This window comes from Nannobrachium achirus (assembly GCF_963921795.1).
Source record: "Nannobrachium achirus genome assembly, chromosome: 5".
Classification (NCBI taxonomy): Eukaryota; Metazoa; Chordata; class Actinopteri; order Myctophiformes; family Myctophidae; genus Nannobrachium; species Nannobrachium achirus.
In genome coordinates this window covers 13,818,940-13,838,870 of record NC_137814.1, presented here as the reverse complement: position 1 = coordinate 13,838,870, position 19,931 = coordinate 13,818,940, and the positions used below count along the sequence as shown (strand labels likewise).

At 42.6% G+C, this 19,931-nt stretch overlaps 1 protein-coding gene across 1 annotated transcript; it reads right to left on the bottom strand.

The window, feature by feature from the left end:
* Nucleotides 1-10,563: 10,563 nt before the first annotated feature.
* LOC308286259 (cold-inducible RNA-binding protein-like) lies at nt 10,564-14,732 on the bottom strand. Its single transcript, XM_080727242.1, has 7 exons — nt 14,612-14,732; nt 13,102-13,208; nt 12,904-13,010; nt 12,647-12,770; nt 12,017-12,164; nt 11,869-11,916; nt 10,564-10,899 (listed from the first exon to the last, which is right to left on the bottom strand). Exons 2-6 carry the CDS (start codon nt 13,199-13,201, stop codon nt 11,913-11,915), a joined length of 483 nt encoding a protein of 160 aa, XP_080583368.1. The 5' UTR covers nt 13,202-13,208; nt 14,612-14,732; the 3' UTR covers nt 10,564-10,899; nt 11,869-11,912.
* Between the last annotated feature and the right edge of the window lie 5,199 nt (nt 14,733-19,931).

Here is a 19,931-nt window from a genome sequence, read left to right as displayed (position 1 = left end):
AAATTTTTAAAGAGCAAATTAGTATTCGTTTAATAGAGAAAAACAAATTCCAAAATGGAACAAATGCTCCCCCTCTGTCTCGTTAGGACAGGTGAGACAGGTGCGCCTACAGGAGCGGCACTCCCCCTACCTCAACTGCCTAACGCAACTAAACTAACACAACTTGCCCTGGGTCTTCAGTGGGCCTCCCGAGTAACCACACCTCCATGGCAATCTCGGTGGTCACCACCCAATCCCATCTTGTGTGGGACCGAGTCTAACAAAATACAATATTCAAACAAAAAAAAAACAGTGCGTCCCCCTGCGGGTAACACCTCTGACCTACATGGGTGGGGAGTACCGCCCCTCAGACTTTACCAGACACACCTGCCCCAATTACCACACGGTAACTGATAGACAGCACAAACCAAAAACAGAAAACCAAAATAATTGTATTTACCCAAACAATTACTTAGATTACTTTTACTTAGATTACTTTTACTTTAACTTAGATTACTTTTACTTTTACTTTAAATAACTCAAACAAACTCAAAACAAAACCAGATTGTTAACCCAAATAAATCAAACGACCACTACCAAGCACCTCCTCCTACTGCCGTGACCAAAAATGCCAATAACTATACCAGCTTTAAACAACACAGGAAGATTACTTTACCTGTCACCAATGTCACGGCCAACCCGAGTTCCAACTTTTCACGAACGGCGCGAGCCCCCAATTTGTCACAACCTGGCTCTTAGGCCATATAAATCGAGGAGGACACGAGGCAGTGGCTTTTAAAGTAGAACAATAATTTATTAACAGATGGTGTAAATGATAATGTACAAGAGTTTGAGGGGTGTTAGTCAGTAATCAGTAGTGTCAGCAATGCATGGATGTGTGGTAAGTGTAGTGTGGGGTGTTGTAAGGTGTGTAAACTAAGCATAAGGAGAAACAATAGGTGCTGTCGTCATGAGGGGGAGAGAGAGATTGAGGGTGCCATGGTGGCTTTATAGGGCTCCAAGGAGTACTGGCCAGGTGCTCCCAATGCCCCAATCAGCCACCTCATTGGCCGACACCCATGGCTCTGTGGGGAGAAGCAGAAGTACAGAGTTCCACCATGCATAGGCTAACACAGGCCCTAAGGCCAGGCCAAGGGGCTGTGACAGCTGCTGCTACTCAAAGATTTGTGACAAAGTGACAAGCCAGTGGGCCAATTACATGAGTTATATTTCGTTGTTGTCGGGTGGAAACCTTGTATGTCCAAAACCGTTTGTTTTGTATTTATCATTTTAAAAATGATTTAAACTAGTGAAAACAGCTGATGTACAAGCACACAACGCCTCGCACCGCGAGGCGTTGTGTGCTTGTAGATCTGCTGTTTTCACTACTTTTGTGCGGCGGCCTTGTATGATGAAGCAGGGCTTTGCTTTGCGAAAAAAATTACAAATTTAAAACTTGGAGATACAAGGTTTCTGCCCGACAGTGACAATTTACTTTGTTGGCCGCCCAGCCCCCAAAATGGAATGAAGGCCGACATTTTACTTGTATTTTTTTCTTAATGGCCGGCCTGGACCGGCCGGGAATGAACCGGCCGTTTGGGAGTTGTCCCGCTTTTCCCAATGGCCAGCACGTCCCTGTGTCTGACGATAGCTGGCTGTCTGATGATGAGTGGAGGATCACCTCCTCCATTCATCGTCAAATCGGCCAGGTGAAAACAAAATAACTATAGGCCTACATTTGCATACCAATGGGAGCGCTCCCCCCAATGCAATGGATGCCCTCGGGAGCGCGTACCACCAATGAGCGAATTGTCTCAACCGGTTGTGGCCAGCCAATGCTGTGATAAGGTACATTTTGACACTGCAGCTGCTATTTCTTATAGTCAGGGGATATCTTCAATTATAGTTTCAAATCCTGGAATAAATTCCTTACCAAAACATTTCTTCACCAATGTGTTTGTAAAGGTGTCTAGTAACACATCTCACAAAGACTGAAATTCAGTTTCCCTAGGAGAATCCTTGACAGCTGATGAAAGTTGGGGTCCCATTAACTTAACTATACAGGATAAAACACACCAAAATATGGTTTAGTGATGAGTCACTTTTAACAGTTTTGTGGGAGCCACCTTTACCCCAAGGTATGTTTTTCGTGCAAAACAAATGCTTGCAATGGATTCAGTCTTTGTGAGATGTGTTACTAGACACCTTTACGAACACATTGGTGAAGACATTCTTTGGTAAGGAATTTATTCCAGACTTTTTAAGATAACCCCTGACTATTAGCTTAGTTGTCCACATGTTTAGTCACTGTTTTCCAGTTGTTTCAAACTGATTAGTTTGGGCCGGGAGAAGTGCTGAGACTGATGGCCTACTCAATGCCTTCTCCTCTTTTGTTGGTTTTGGCTTGGAAGTGTGATTTTAATAGTTTAAAGGGAAGGTTCTATCGATTACTCACCCCATGGATATATGTATTTATTTTTATTTGTCTGTCGCATTCCTAAGCCAATAATTTGAAGAGACTCTTTGTCTCCATAGGGAACAAAGCAGGCTCTTTGTGTCTCCATATAGAGAACCACTGCTGGTCATCAAACTATTGCTAGGAATGTGGAAAAGAAACTAAAAACTAAATATCCATGAAGTAATCGATAAAATAAATAAATAAATAAAACGTTGCGGTGAACTATCGCCTTGGCCACGGCCAAGTAAACAATAGCCCTAGGTTTACCATATGGGGTGAGTAATCAAAAGATTACAGCCTCAGGACAAATACTCGCAATGGAAACAATAACTTAAAGGTTTACCATAGCTTTAACCTCACAGTCCCACTGTGTACCATATTTTGCTCGTCAGCTTTTCATTCTCCAATAATCTGGGCTGGGGGCTATATTCACATCTCTTTTCTAAATCAAATTAGTCCAAACCTTTGCTACCTCCAGGCTGGATTATTGCAACTTGTTATTATCAGGCTGGCCCAATAAGTCAGTGGTTCTCAACCTTTTCAGGCCACAACCCCCAAATTAATCATATTTTTACTGGGGACCCCCCCACCCTGACGAGCACTAAGAGTTGAGGCAATACACTTTGTATAACACGGTTCTATTGTGAAAATAACAGATCTACATGCTCATGTAGATCTGCTATTTTTGCAACTGCAACCACTGCAATAAGTCACTAAAACTCTCCAGCTGATCCCGAAAGGTGCCCTGACGAGAACTAGAGAGACTAGTGAGGAGATGAACTATAGTTTGTGGCTGTACTAAATAAAGACGCAGGGCAAGTCAAGAGCCATGGTTAACATGAATGTAATATCCAGCATTGTAATATTAAGGGGAAAAAAACATATATAAGTTCCACTTAAACTATATGGATTTGTTTGAAAAGTCCCTGTAGGAAAGGCTATATATATGCAACCATGTATAGCCCTTTGTTTCATGGCAAAGTTCCGGACCTTTCACCTATATGAGGACACCTGGGAAGAAAGGTATTCGGGAAACAGAATTAAGGAAACAGTCGGGAGAAAGATAATTAAATGGTGAGAGAATAGATAACCTCTCTGTCTCTGTCTGTCTGTCTGTCTGTCTGTCTGTCTGTCTGTCTGTCTGTCTGTCTGTCTCTCTATCTTTTATACTTTTACTCACCGACTGTATATCACAATGTGATCCCCTGGCATGAATATATTTCCGGCTTATGTCCATTGTCCAATTTATCCGAGTTCTGTTTCGCGCCTGAAGACATGCTTAAAGCTTCTGATGTTCATATCTTGACTGACTAGGAAACTAAGAATGTGTTTCTTGCAAAGAGTTGCCCCGCTGATCAATATTAAATCTCAAAAGACCCTAGGAGGTGCTCTTATTGGGCATTGATTACGGAGTCCTTGACTGGTATCGTGATGCCCCAGCTGCCTTAAAGTTAAAGCTCCAAACAGCCCAGAACAAACTAATTAGGGTTGTACTTCTTCAAAATTGGTATGAAAAGTCACCTTCAGGCGGCTGCTACCCGTGACTTGTAAATAGACTAAGCCCCCATTCTTCTGCCTTTGTATTTGATGTTATGATTTTTCTGCTTTTGAAATTGATGTTATCCTAGATAAAGTACAATGTTCTATCCGTCTGTCTTTCAATGTTATATGAGACACTTAAAGTGTGGTTCCTGTGGAAATAAGCTGTAGTGCTTTCTAGGATCTCCTTTTAGTTGACCTTATACCAGTGATTTGTACTGTCATGAAACTGTACTTTTTTCTATTGCAAACTTCTAATAAATTCTTCAATCAATGTGTGTGTGTGTGTGTGTGTGTGTGCGTGCGTGCGTGCGTGCGTGCGTGTGTGTGTGTGTGTGCGTGCGTGTGCACCTGCGCGCACGTGTGTGTGTGTGTGTGTGTGTGTGTGTGTGTGTGTGTGTGTGTGTGTGTGTGCCTCTCCGTCTCCTTTGGTTGATTTGTGCTTCTAATCAATAACTTGCATGCCTTCTCTGACTCCCATTTTCTTTTAATTTGTACTGTGTGTACAGTACATGTTAGCTTACAGTACGAGCAGAAACCTCGTATCTCCAGGTTTCAAATTTGTATGCTTCTTTCACAAAGTAAACCCTGCTTCATCGTACAAGGCCCTCGCACAAAAGTGGTGAAAACAGCAGATCTCGCGGTGCGAGGCATTGTGTGCTTGTAGATCGGCTGTTTTCACTAGTTTAAATCATTTTTTAAAATGATAAATACAAAACAAACTGTTTTCACCCGACAACGACGATATGCATTGCAACTTGTGTTGACGACAACTGTGCAAGCCAAGGCTCGAACAATATATTCTGCAGGAGCAGTGTAGAGATGGAATGGCATGCTAAGGAACACATGGCATTTTTATTTAATTTTTTGCCTTTTGATAATGGTGTGACAATATATGCTTTTATATTATGTGTATTATCAACAAAGAGGTCAAAGTCAAACCATCACTTCCCATGGACTGCTGAAAAAGAAAATGCTTTTTATGGTTATAATAATGTCTGGTTATCAAAAAATTGGAACACACCAGTGTGCCATGAGAGAAGAACACCGGACAAACAATTACAGTACGTTAAGATGGAGAACAGGAGCCTCTACTCTCAACAGTAGAATGTTGTAAACTGGCCTGGTATGGTCATGTCACACGACATACCTCCCTGTCAAAGACCATCCTACAGGTGACAGTGGAGGGAAAGCGAAGAAGAGGCAGCCAGAGAAAGTCCTGGATGGACAACATCAAGGCTGCAGCTTCCAAACCCTGCTACACACAGCCGAAGATCTAGCAGAAGAGCGCTGGAGATCCCTGACAGCACAAGCATCCACCATGAGATGACTGAGTGAGTGACACCAGGGTGTGTCAGCACGTTTGAGAACCACTAACCTATGTTTCCACATGCAGAAACAGCATACATCTTTTTAGAAAACACATTTGTTATATAGATTATAACAGTGGCTTTTTTAAAGCCTCATCTAGTACTTTCTCACTTTTCTATAGTGCTGATAAGTGCTGTTGTAAGCATGCCAAGAGTAGAATACAAGACTTGCAAAATCCCAATATTGCTCTGCTGCTCAAATTGCACAATTATTTTTCCTGCTTGCAATCTGTTGTCGCCGTGCTGAAGGGGTGCAGACGATGGTTCACAAATTAAAAGTTATTTCACCTGGAGGTTCCAGACAAGGTTTATCTGTCTCACAAAAACACATGTGAGAATTGATTGTTTCTTCACAATAGAATATGGCTTCCCCCCTGGCATTATGAATTTAGGCATTCATACAAAGAGATAAAACGGAGTTTAGTTTGGGACTGGTCTGGTATCCTTGCTAGCTACTACATCGGGCCTACAGGTTTGAGTTTTGTGTACATAAGTGACTTCTCAAGAGTATATTCTTCCTATATGAACAAAGATCTCCACCTCCTCCCTCGGCGTTTAGTTAAAGGATTGTTTCAGCGTAAGCGCCAATAAAGCCTGGCCATAATGACTGGCTTTTTCCTACAATAAGAGGAGTAGAAGGTATTGATGTGTGGTTTCCACAATGAAAGCTGTATTGCCTTCTTATAACTCACATTGTGCATGGAAATGGAAAAAAGTCAGTGAGTTAAAATGTCTTTGCAAGAAATAAAATAAACTAAACAAACTAATTGGAAACTTTATCTTTGCTACATGCAAAAGAAACCCAGTGACTCTCCAGAAAACCATGAAAACATATTTTTACAAGATCATCAGCCAACGCAAACACGCAGAATCACGACGGTGGGTTTTGGTGGCATATGTGAGAAAGGAGGAAAATAGCATATCTTCAAGCTCACAGGTGTCTCATAGTGTGTCCTCTGTTCATGATCTCAGCTGGCAGGGTCAAAGGAAGGAGATTGTTTTGTGGGCTCAGTGCGGAGAAAACAAAAGTTTGTGGAAACTTTAAGGATTTGCCTGTCAGGGACAATAATTGGTTTTGCTGCCCGAGGTGGTACTGTGCTGAGCTTATAGACACTCAGACAGACAGCTGGATCCACAGCTAGAACTGGATGTGACTGACAGGCTGGAGGTACAACTAGACTCGAGGAACAGGCGTGTGTGTGTGTGTGTGTGTGTGTGTGTGTGTGTGAGTGAGTGTGTGCGCGTGCGCGCGAGTGCGAGCACGTGTGCGAGCATGTGTGCGTGCAGATGCGTGTAGTTGTGTGTGTGCTTGTGTGAGTGCATGCTGGTTGGATGTACCAAGAAAAGGTGTTTGGAATACAACCACATTAAACACTGCTCATCAAGTAATCATGTCTGTGCACTCCTGCACCATCTACATGTACACAGTGTCATCTTTATTTTTTTACATAATTGTTCGAGCAGCCTCTTGACTGGAATCTCTTCAATAATTTTGCACAGGAAGATGCTGTTATGGGGGAGCGGCCTGATGAAGCCTAGCTGTGTGGTTGGGTGTGATTGGTGCCCGAAGATCGACTTGAGGGCTGCCTGTTAATCCTGTTAAGTGATTGATAATGGGGATCATCTTGGGGGGATTTATAATGTGGCAGGTTGATTAAAAACGGACTGGTCAAGTCTGAGTATATAAGGGAAACAGCTCACAGGGCGGCCATAGCAGAATGGTTAGTGAGCCCGTATAGGACTCTGACCCCTGGACTTGATCCCTATAACTGCTCCCCCCTCCGTGCTTCTCTGTGGGCAGCACTCTCAGCTGAGTGAAGCTGAAAACTGAAGTTCCCCGTGGGATATGATAGGTATATATAAAAGGATCACACCTAGTGTGAATTGAGCTGAAGTGAGCTGAGCCTGCCCTCTTGAACCTTCTTTGTTTTGAGTGAGAATAGTGATGAAGTTGCTATCCTTGATCGTGATTGGCGTACATACATGCCAAAACGTACCCACGAAGCTTGGCCAGTGGCAAGCTTTGCGGGACATACGCATGGCCATGGGTGTAAAATTTACAAACAGACATGGGACAAACGGACAAAGCCAGATGTACATCTGGTGCTATTTATGAGTTCATGTCATTAAGCGTACCACAAAGCTTGGCCAATGTGACCCTGGGCGTACAACAAGAGCACTTTGTGCAAAGATGTAGGCCAGATGTATGGGCCAAGTTTCACGTACCGCAAAGCTTGACCAATCTGACCCTGAGCGTTCAAACGGACAAAGGCAGATGTAGGAGCTTAGCTCCTTCCAGGAGCACCGCTCAATAAAGAGGATGTCACTCTGCCTTTCCATTAATTTGAGTTGTATTCCTTCAGTTGTAGATGTTTTCATTTTTTGCTGTCCTGGCCTAAGTCCTGGTCTGAATCAAACTAAAACCATTTTTCCCCCTGCAAGCTCATCATTCCATTTTTGGAATTTTCATTGACCTAGACCGCCTATCTATAGTCTACTGTTTAATATCAATGCAAGCACCTGTTATGTTATTCTGTAGGGCCAAGCAGGGACCACCATGGGGGCCAGCCAGGTTGTCTGTTGATTGACAGGTCTGTTGTGATGCTGCATCAAGCCATCCAAACTAATTATGATTAATGGCTCAGTGTATGTGGATTACAAACTGTTATCTTCGCTTACTCACAGTTATTACAGTTCTGCCACTGTTTGTGTTTTGCTTAGGTACATGCTAACTGTGTCTGACAAATATATGATAAGTTGCCATGGTTGCACAATTTTAAATATGAAATGGCTGCACCATTCGTCACAACAATAAACAAACAAACAAACAAACAAAAAAAGACAATGTGAATTGTGTGCTTGGTGTGATTGCCTGAAGGCCTGGTACGTTTTCAGGTATGGTAGGCCGGAGTCTGCATAATGCGTGTTAATCACTTAAACCCTGCACTAGGCCCTGACATGTGTGACACACGATTGGCTGTGTGTGTGTGTGTGTGTGCGTGCGTGCGAGCGAGTGAACGAGAGTCTGAGCACGAATGTGCACGTATGTATGAGGATGAAATAAAAAAGATGAACCCTTCAACTTCTGGCTTTGTCCGTTTGTCCAAAGTTTGTTGTATGCCCAGACACAAAGCCTGGCCTACATCTTTGCACAAAGTGCCCAAAGTTTGATGTACGCCCAGGGTCAGGGTCACGCCCAGGGTCACTTTGGCCAAGCTCTTTGGGCGCTGTTGAAAATTGTTGTACCTTGTACTCAATCACTAAAAATAATAATAATAACAATAACAGTTTGTAATCCACATACACTGAGCCATTAATCATAATTAGTTTGGATGGGGGGGGGGGGTCCCTGGAACTAAATATTTTGAGATGGGGGTCCGTGGCCAAATACATATCATCTTGGGGGTCCTTGACATGAAAAAGTTTGAGCACCACTGACATGGAAACATAAGTTTCTTGCACACATTTTCACGATTTTTCAAAAATAGCAGATCTACAAGCTCGCATGTATATCTGCCAATTTTTTCAATAGTTAACATTCATGGGGGGCCCGCAGTGAATCCTTGTACCCAGGGCCCAGAATTTGGTGTGACGCCCCTGTTTACCACTGAGTTGATTAGAACAGCTTTATGTGTAGGTAGTCTACTCTCTGCAAACATTTAACAGGCCAAGGTTTATGAGACCTATTTTCATGTATTACTCCATTCAATGTTTTGATCTCTTATGGACAGGAATGGAGATGTTACAGCCAGGGTGTCTTCTTGTAATTAGTTAATCAATGGCTCCACCCTGTGGTTGTCTCCAGTGTGTGCATGTGTTGTTCATTTACTTAACCAAATCTCTATATTGTATATCCTGTATAGAAAATATTTCAGCAAAACAATTACATATTTGACTGATTTCTGATTAAAGTAGATTACTCTGTAAACTGTGCACGATGGATGTTGCTTCAAATAAACATCTGCCACACTATATGTGTGATTTATACCAAGACATTAGAGACGCATACTTCCCACAGATTACCCGAAGTGAATTTGAAAACTCGACCAATGATGAAAAACTCCCATATCTACTGGGAGAAATACAACAATGCGCAAACACAGCAGCAAGATTTGTGAACTGTTGCGACAAAAGAAGGCTAGAAACACAACCACCCTAAGGACTACAAACCATGGATTGACATCTAGACCTACTGCACATACAGTATGAAACAGAGCTGATACCTTTAAATGCATTTTGAGGAAAAGAATGCTGTTATTTGTACCCTGTATATAGAATGTCACAATGCGACATAGCTCTGTTAACTCAATGCTGTACCCCCTCCAACTGTATATGTTCCCCATTTTCAACTGTTTTTATTGTATTTGTGATACTTGCTTTGGCAATGTAAACGTATGTTTTCTCATGCCAATAAAGCTCCTTTGAATTGAATTGATTTGAGTTTCAGCATTGAATAACATCTTCGGGGCCAACACATTGATAGCCCTGAATGAGCATTACAGGTTTGGAAATCTGAGCATAAAAACATTGAAACCCTACAGATTAATTTGGTTCCATTTGTACAGTTATGGTCCTTGAACATAAGGTTGAGAACCAGACCTGTTGCCATGAATCAGTCTCACATATTCAGAAAACCTGGAGTCTTGACATTCAGTAATTGGGTCTTCCGATAGAAATAGGAATATAAGTGTATAACTGAAAATGTGCCACCCTTTGGATATTGACCTCTGCTACAGTTACACCTGAATGATGTAATGCTAAGAACTTAATCCTCAGTATGAATTTCTATAATTAGCTGGACTGAGGTGCACAGACCAGATAGGGACATTTCACTTTTAAACATTTTATCTGCTCAGGTTTTTGCACCAAGGACTCCAGTTTAAGTTGGTTGATTTGATATTTGATCACACACACACCTTTCTAATAACACCTTGTACCTTCAAACTGCATTTTAAACATTGACCATTACTCATTGAAAACAGCCCTTTTTCCTGGTGACTGATATGGTCCTGCTAATACACCGAGGTCGAGGACTGCCATTTTGTTTCTACCCCAGCACCTCCCCAGGACATTACAAGTTGGTTGTGAATGTTTAAGCCAAAAGTTACTGGTTGGCCCAGTTGATCAGTTTTGCTAAGTACAATAGAATCTCAAAGCTGATAAGGTTCAAGAAAAATGACGATTGGATTAGCATTAGGAAGGATTACTACACACATCTAAAGAAAACGTGCATTTATTTACAAACTGCAAGTAGGCAAGAAAGAAATCAAGTCTCATTTAAAGCTAGACAACTTGTAGGCAAATAACATCTCAGTCATATTGGACCTGTGGAGACCTCTAGTGCAACAACATAACAATTTGATTTGGGAATATGTAAACAAAAAAAGGCTACAGTAACATTTTCCTGGAGGAGCGCATCTTAACAGCCAGCTAATGGAATGAATTTTGGTAGTAGAAAACAAAAGTCAGGGCAACAGCAACATGAGAACATTCTTCTTGGTCTTTTAACACAGCCAGCCAAGGGATGATGAATTCAGATTCGGTCGTTTGCAGCTGAGGAGAAAAGAAAATTACACAAGTAAAAACACTGAAGTTTAGGCAAGTTCAAGAGTTCGACATCCTACTCTTTTGTGCCACGCCGCGAGCTTGTAGTAGATCTTACATTTTTGAAAAATCATGAACATTTATTCAAGTCTTTGAATATTGACCAGATTCTATAATGTCTTAGGCTTTTGAAAAAACACGTTTCTATTGTGTGTTGACCGGACCCCCATCTTAAAACATGTTCAAGGGACCCTGAGAAAGATTAAGACTTAAAAAGGTTTGCTTTAAAGATATTAAAAACATTTGCAACAAGAATAGCAGATCTACAAGCTCAGCTGCAAGCTTGTATCTGCCATTTTAATAGCTAAAGCATAAAATGGTTCAAGTGGTTAGAATCTAGAGTGACACTGATGCATTTCAGGTCTAAATGGGTTGAGAACAAACTTTAGTAGGCTGTTAATTGAAGTTAGTGAATATTAGCGGAGACTTTGTTGAGGCGCCAGTTTTATTTGGATTGAAATTGCAAATTGTGTCAGCTCCACACTGTTTAACCATTCAAGTCTGAGGCTGGATTTAGACTGCAGTCAAATCTAGCCTGAATCAGATCTGTGTCACATCCAGATTGGAATGTGATTTGTTCCATGTGAACATGTGACCATTTAAACCAATCAGATTCCAATCTGGATGTGGCTCAGATCTGATTCAGGCTACTTTTGACTGCAGTCTAAATCCAGCCCAAAAGTCAAATGTTAGCTGCACGTTCACAACATGGCACATTATGACATGCTTTGAACCTGTACATCTGCAATAACATTTTTCACCTATTTTAGCATGCCCAAAATATAGGATGTCAGGGGTGGTTGCAACAACCTGGTTAAAAATAAATTGTCCCATGGAGGTTTTGAGTTAAGGGGACCAGAGCAGTAAGGGGACCGGAGCAGCAAGAACACTAACAGACACCCACTACTTAGTACTTACCATGTCATATCCGTCCCTGTAGGCTCCTCCGGAAGGACAATCCCTTAACTGTAAAGACAAAGACACAATCATTAACATTAGCGGGATGAAGTAGTGTACACAGGTGTGAAATTCACTAGTTATTCCTACATTTAAGGATTCTCCTTACTAATTGTCCCTGCCACCACCGCTCCTGTATCCGCCGCCACCGCCATAGCCTCCACCACCGCCGCCACCATAGCTCCTGTCGCCGCCGCCACCATAACCTCCTCCACCGCTACCATAGCTCCTATCACCTCCTCCATATCCTCCTCCACCTACACAAATACAAGGGGGAGACAACACATTTAACATGTCATCAATCTAAGAATAAATGTGCCAGAGAAGGGAAGCCTCATTAAATCATTCACGGTAAACTAGATAAGTGCCGATTGATCAGTGAGTGATCGCGATCGGCCGTTAATACCTCTATCGGCTTTGCCGATCTACAAGCTAGATCAGCTATTTTCACAATATTTATCTGTGGGACTGAATGTTACCTCAACTCCTACAAGTTGAATTGGACACTAAAGGACCTCAGCCTGCAATCTCCTAATGTTTACTTAATATACAATGTCAATGTTTTGTAAGAAGAATCATTAAATATATAAATGCTGCTACATTAATGCAATAAATAGACAAATTTATGGATTTGACACCGTGATCGGGAATATCTGTATCGGCAGATACTGATTCCAGTTGATCGGTATCGGCTCCAAAAATTGCAATCGGAGCATCTATACAGTAAACAAATCTCTACCTCTTCCGCCACCGTATCCTCCGCCACCTCCATATCCTCCCCTGCCCCTGGAACCACCACCACCTCCGCCTCCGGAACGGCCATTCCCAGCGTCGTCGACACGGATCGTCCTGCCATCCAGATTCTGAAATGACAAGTTAGCCAGTTTGTCAGTTGCGTTTTATTCGGTCCAGTACCATGTTGCACCACCAGGCCACCATGTGCCTTGCAAAATGGCCACCAGCACCCACCCACCCGACAATATTTCATCAACTCACCTGTCCATTCATTGCTTCCATTGCCTCCTTTGCATCATCTACGCTGTCGTACTTCACAAAGCCGAATCCACGAGACCTGCCTGTCTCTTTGTCTCTGATGACATCAACTGTAGACAAAACAATAAAAAAATTAATACAGCAAAGATAAATCAATGAAAATGAATTTGTGGCGTCTCATATGCATTGCAAGTCGTTTACCTTTGGCAATGTTTCCGTATTTGCCGAAGGCTTCTGCCAGAGAGTCCTCTGTCGTGTCGAAGCTCAGCCCACCAATGAACAGCTTACCCTCGTCAGACATGGTTTGTCTAAAACAAGAGAAGGTTTACATTTATGAATGTATAAATCCTGTGCGCTGGTAAATGCCTGACTTGGGAGTGCAAACTGACTGGAAAGTGGGACCAACTAATCAAATAGCAGGTGGGGAGAATTCCGCAGGTGTGGGTAATTTGACAAATCAAGCCAAGCATGGTGCTGCTCAGAGCGTTCTATATGAGTGGCGTCACGCTTTGAACTCGCCGCAGACCGGAAGTGGCTTCGCATGGAGCCGTTCTCATTCCTAGCGAGCCTCTGCCCCGTCCGCCCCCATTCTAGCCGAGGCATTTAAAATCGCTGGAAGTAGACCAAATCACGTCCTTTTCACCATTGTAACGCATTCACGGGCCTCTCTAAGGTAGATAACATTATTAAAAGAGTGAAAAAGACGTTAATTTAGTCTACTTACCAGCGAGTGAAAACTGAATGGGGGCGGACGGGGCAGAGGCTCTCTAAGAATGAGAACAGGCTCCAGTAAGCTAGGCTAAGTTAGCTTCCCACCATAGAGTACACGCTTACTATGGGAGTCGACGTAAGTGACGTAACTCTCTCTTCTACAACTCTGGTGCTGCTTATTTGGCCCATGACACAAAACCTGGTCACAAAATAATTAAATGGGGCGTGTGGGGGTCCGTGGACACTTGTATTAAATTGAAGGGGGTCCTTGATATAAAAGTGGGCATGACCAAATAAGCAACTAGGCCTACACTTAATAAAACGCAACCGCAACTAACAATATCTACAGCCACATTTACAGAAACGCAAGCCCACAAATGTGCCTATAATAAGCATGCCCGGTGTTATAATGCATTCGTTCTTAAAATGTGCGGGGACCCCCAGGGGTCCTTGAGGGAGTTCGAGGGGGTCCCGAACTAAATAGGAAACAAATGAACCCTTATGGGTCTGTAACTCGAGTGTAAATTCACATTGAGAGCAAGAAAAACACAAGCCCACAAATGTGCCTTTAATAAGCATGCCTGGTGTTATAATCCATTCGTTCTTAAAATGTGCCGGGACCCCCAGGGGTCCTTGAGGGAGTTCGAGGGGTCCCGAACTAAATAGGAACCAAACGAACCCTTATGGGTCTGTAACTCGAGTGTAAATTCACATTGAGAGAAAGAAAAACACTCAAGAATTAAATTTGAGAGCAAGAGTACACTCAAGAGCAATAAAGTAAAAGACGAGGGAAAGAGCAGTAACAAGCTAGGCTAACATCACCTAGGCTAGGCTAACATCACCATGTGGCAGCTAACCGTAACAAACACAACACTTACACGATACAGCTGGCACATAGCATTACAACACGACTCTAGAGATGGGTTGCGTGCATTACAAAGCAGAAACAATGACTTTTTTAGTTTGTTTGCATGAAATACAAAGCAGGAATAATAATTACCTTTGGTTCGTTTTTTTTTGTTGCAAGATTTCGATGATACTAGCGTCTTGCTGCTCGGTCGAGTGAGAGGGAAATGGCCTGGCTGGCCTAGGAGAATCAGTGGAAGTGGATGCAGCTGTGGGCTGTGGATTTCAATGGCATGGGTCTCAGTGGGCGGGGCCAGTGATGCTGGGTGAATGGGAGGAGGGGTCAGCAAGCATCACTGGCAGGCTTGTGGAAGAAGTAGCCTACTTACTTTTAGGTGGAGTAAAAGTACAACGTTTGCCTCTGAGATGCAGTGGTGGAAAAAAGTAGGCCTACTACATTTTCGTACTTACTTAAGTTAAAGTATCAATAGGCCTACTGCAATATATAAATACTCTGTTAAAAATAAACGTCCAGAATTCTAAATGTACTTGAGTAAAAGTATGAAAGTGTTGGCATCAAAATGTAGGTTACTTCAAGTACCAAAAGTAGAAGTACAAAATGTTTGAAAATAGCAGATCTACAAGCTCGCAACGCGTCGCGGCAAGGTATAAAATAGGGCTAAAGTGGTTTATGTATGTTTTATAATTGGCTATTATAATTTATATCTGCAAAGTAACTAGTACTAGACCTAACTAAAGTTTTCAAATAAATGTAGAGGAGTAAAAGTAATTGGATTGAATAATTGGATCCGAGATGTAGTGGAGTAGAAGAAAAAGTATTGGAAATACTCAAGTAAAGTACATATACCTCAAAACGGTACACTGTGTACATTACTTAGGCTAAGTAAATGTAGTTGTGTGAAAGTAAAAGTACTGAAAATTGGAAATACTCCAATAAAATACAAACACCTCAAAAAGATGGGGGCTCGGGAGTTAAGATTTCAGAATCTTATAAAAACACACACACACACACACACACACACACACACACACACACACTGGTGTCTACACCAGTAAGACTCCCTAATCGGGAGATAAGCGACCGTTGGTCGCTTATCTCCACAAATAGGCCAAAAGTTTGTTTTACCAATTATCAAGACATACGGGCAGTTGACAGTTTGCCATGGTTACTCATTGAAGTTGAATCTCCATATATGGAGACATAAGTTGCTCATACCATAGCAACCATGTTTTTTACAGGGCCTGGGATTGATGACATCAGAAATCTCCATATATGGGCATGAAAGGGATTTTGTTTCTGGAAATATGTCTGTGGGGTGCCACATTTGGAATAAAACACTTACATCACACATCTGGATATCCATACAGCCCATCTAGTTTGCCTGTGTCCATTTATGCCCATATATCTGATGACATTGGGACACTGATCTCCATATATGGGCATAAAACTTATGTTAATTAGTAAAGCCTGGGGATCTCCATATATGGGCATGAGGGGTACCCTAAAAGGGCATCATCTGGGAATAGCAAATATAGTTATCCTAGAAAGTGAAAATCTTACATCAAAGGCCATAACTACCTACCTACCACCATACTGCATTCCTCATTAAACTACCTACCAGTAAGATGCCTATAGGGAGAAAAGCAAAGGGCGAGGTTGCACCATTTCTTGGTCTTCTGGCCAGTGATGTATATCGGACCATTTAACCATATATGGAGACATCTGGTACCCAAAGATATTCACAGATATGGGCTTAATATTGATGACATAAGGGATCTCCATATATGGGCGTAAAAGGGATTTGGTTCCCCTGGCATCACAGGGATCTCCATATATGGGCATAAAATGGATTTGGTTACCCTGGCAACACGGGGATCTCCATATCTCCATATATGGGCATAAAAGGGATTTGGTTCCCCTGGCATCACAGGGATCTCCATATGGGCATAAAAGGGATTTGGTTCCCCTGACATTACAGTGATGTCAGTGGCTGGTTCTACAGAGGGGATCTCCATTTATGGGCATAAAAGGGAATGTATGTATGATGATGTCAGATATCATAGACGTCATAGGACTTTCACATAACGAATAACTGAGTAAGCATGTAAACCCGTAAAATCTATATTTGGGCATGGCTGATTTATGACCTCATCATGATGACACGAGCAAACACAGCTGAATTGTATAAATGATCAGTGCAGAAACCAACAGAAGTATTTGACCAAGGCTGTGTCCGAAATGCGGAACACGTTCCCTACTCCCTAACCCTAAATGAGGGATCCAGATGTAGCGTACTACAGTAGTGAACAAATCAGCGCATTTCGGACACTACCCCGTCGCCATCTGGTTGCGTCATCGCTGTCGCACAGTTAAAACACTCTAGCGCTGGCTTTTGGAGCAATAAATAATGCGTGATTCCTAAACTCACCTAATAGCCGATCTACAAGCTCTCAACAGGGGGCGAAGCAACACGTTGTGAGCTTGTACATCAACTCCCCAATGTGGATTGGAAATAACATACCAACATGTTGCGTTGTTATTATGAGAAATAGGCCAAATATAATTATGTTTTTATTCATCACAATTCAATAAAATAATGTTAAAAAATGTATAGGCCTATATGTTTTAAATTGTATTCATTCATTGGTGAATCAATGAATGAATAATGTTTATGCCACATTCATTTGTCTCACATGCAGACATACACCCATGTTTGTGATAAAATAGGTTATTCTTGCTAATTTAAATAACATTATTTTATCATGATTATTATCAGCTGTGGAAGGTTGGGAAGAAAAGATCGAAAAACAAAAGCCTCCAGCGTCTATTCTCGTATGTTCTCTTCATAAACAACTTTAGAGCTGTTTTCATCATTAAATGATGAAAAGCAAATTTTGTTCTCTGGTGACAATGCTGTGGACAGTTGTTTTCTTTAGCCGGTGGTTCTGCTACGAGCGGTTCTGTTGCGTTTGCTCAGCAACAGGTGGCTACGCCTCCTGCCATACAGAGACGCAGAGACGAACCTGCAGTGTGCGTGTGCGCGTGCACACCGCATGTGCGTGCTCAAAGCGCGAGACAGCGGCCGTAGCGCAGTGCATTGTGGGGCGGCAGGGCTTGAATAGCGCTTGAATAGTGACCATCGAATCCTCACTATAAATCCAAATGCATTGTGGGATACTTCAGTACACTATATTAGGGTACAAAAATGCTCACTATACATTCGGACACTAGTTCAAAATGGCGGAGCCCCATTTTAGTACACTACATTAGTGAATAGGGTGGATTTCGGACACAGCCTAAGACTCTTCGATTTAAACATCAACAAAGGTGTGACGTTTGTTGATGGTCACAAAGGTGTGACGGACGGACGGACGGACGGACGGACGGTGGAGGTTTTCATAGTAAACTGCTCCCTGACGGTCGCAATGACAAGAAAGAGACAGTAGACGCTGGTGTCTTGGTATATCTCTTTCTACATATTGACAAGAAAGAGACAGAGGAGAAAGTGGTACAGTCAGCTTGGCCATTAATGCCACTGTGGCGTGATTATGGATCCCACTGGGAAAGATGGATAACCACGCCCCGGACTCATTTTTGAAGCTTGTGATTGGCTGAACCGGACGTAGGGAGCGCTCCGTTGTAGTCTCTTGGACCGCGCGAGGTGCACCAAAACCCAATTATCATTGCGTTTATCGTGCGCGGCCTGGGCATAAATATAACGATTGCATTCACCACGGCTTCGTAACTCCCGCTCTTCGCCCCCGAGCGCCATTGCAAGCGGCCTTCGCGCCGCTTGCAATGTCGTGGACAATAACTGTGAAAACGAGCGCTCTATGCCGTTTCCATCCATCTTTCCCAGTGGGATCCATAATCAGGCGCGCCTGACGCAGGCGTGAGTGCCCGCGAAGAGCGGGCCAGGGCCGTTACGAAGCTGTGGTGAATGCAATCGTTATATTTATGCCCAGGCCGTAAGGCCTGGGCAAGCGCACGATAAACGCAATGATAATTGGGTTTTGGTGCACCTCGCGCGGTCCAAGTGAGTACAACGGAGCGCTCCCTACGTCCGGTTCAGCCAATCACAAGCTTCAAACATGAGTCCGGGGCGTGGTTATCCATCTTTCCCAGTGGGATCCATAATCACGCGCCACTGTGGCATCAGGGCATGCCATTGGTTTGAGGGGCAAACAAGACCAAAACGCCGCCGTTGACCCTCAGCCCTCATGGCCTCCATGAAATTCCTGCACTGGTCTTAAGTGCAAAGTATGCATGAATGTGATATGATAATGATGTACCGTGCATGTTCACCAGAAATGAAGTCTGATATTTTATCAGACTTAATTTCTCTGTCAACTTCTTGTTTATGCCCCAAAATGACTGGATATACAGTACAGGTTTTGTAGCAATTGTAAAACTAATTAACCTTAATTGTAGAATGTTTAAGCATGCTCTGTTATGTTCTAAGCATGAAAATATTTACCAAATATTTATTTTGTAATATTTTGGAAAAACTGTTGCCACTTCCTTAGTACCCATGTTACCATCAAAAGGATTTACCCCTAATCCAACCTTCTATACTATGCTGATTGCCAAGCAGGAAGGCATTGGATTCGTTTTTGTAGTGATCTCAGGGTGGACACTGAGCTGGTCTCTCCTGTACTTTAACCTAATATATTCTGCACGTCACCAGGTGACGTGCACATTTTGAACCATTTCAGGGTCTTAGAAGTTTTGTTAAAGTGATATTGTCAGACCTATCATATTTGATATTTCACATGCATTTCCCGTAAGTGTAGCTTAGTAGGCCCGAGGATAGAACCGTGGATGTATAAAAACTTGGCTTATAGTGTTTTGCATTTACAGACAAGGTGCCACCACTCCAAAACAATAATACATAATGTTTAATGGAGTTTCGAGGCCTGGCCTAGAACGGATTCTAGATGCTGGTGTGATTGCAAATACTTCTCACAAAGGACACAACTTCAAATGTGAATGAAAGTCATTAACACATGAAATGTCTAGGTTGAGCTGGGCCTGGGGGTGTTGGGTCTGACGCTTTCAATGCATCTCCAGAACAAGCTGCAAGAACCTGCAATATCCAGCCTATTTTTATTTGAATTGAAGGTTTTTATTTCTGTACCAGAAATAATACTGTAAGTATAATAAAAATATTGTAATCCTTTACTTTAGCCTAATCTATTCTGTACATCAACATGTGTCAAATTAAACATGAGAAAGGGTCCATATTGACATTTGGGCATGTGACGTTAGTCAGTTAGTCTGCTATATGGCATTAGGCGTGGGTAGACATAGAGCGTCAAGCAGCAGAACTCCCATCCACTCCCATGTTAAGGGGAAAAACTGGAAAGGCTTTACCAAAGCGTTAGTGGGCCGTTAGCCCGTCACTGATGATGCGCGTGCACAAGCGTTGAATTCAACCCAAGTGGTTTAGCAC

Bases quoted from the DNA above. Each gene is read 5' to 3' on its own strand.
- LOC308286259 (XM_080727242.1), bottom strand. From the start codon at position 13,201: ATGTCTGACGAGGGTAAGCTGTTCATTGGTGGGCTGAGCTTCGACACG. The intron at 13,011-13,101 runs GTAAACGACTTG...TTTTGTCTACAG, and splicing joins ATACGGAAACATTGCCAAAG to TTGATGTCATCAGAGACAAA. The intron at 12,771-12,903 runs GTGAGTTGATGA...TTGTCATTTCAG, and splicing joins TGGAAGCAATGAATGGACAG to AATCTGGATGGCAGGACGAT.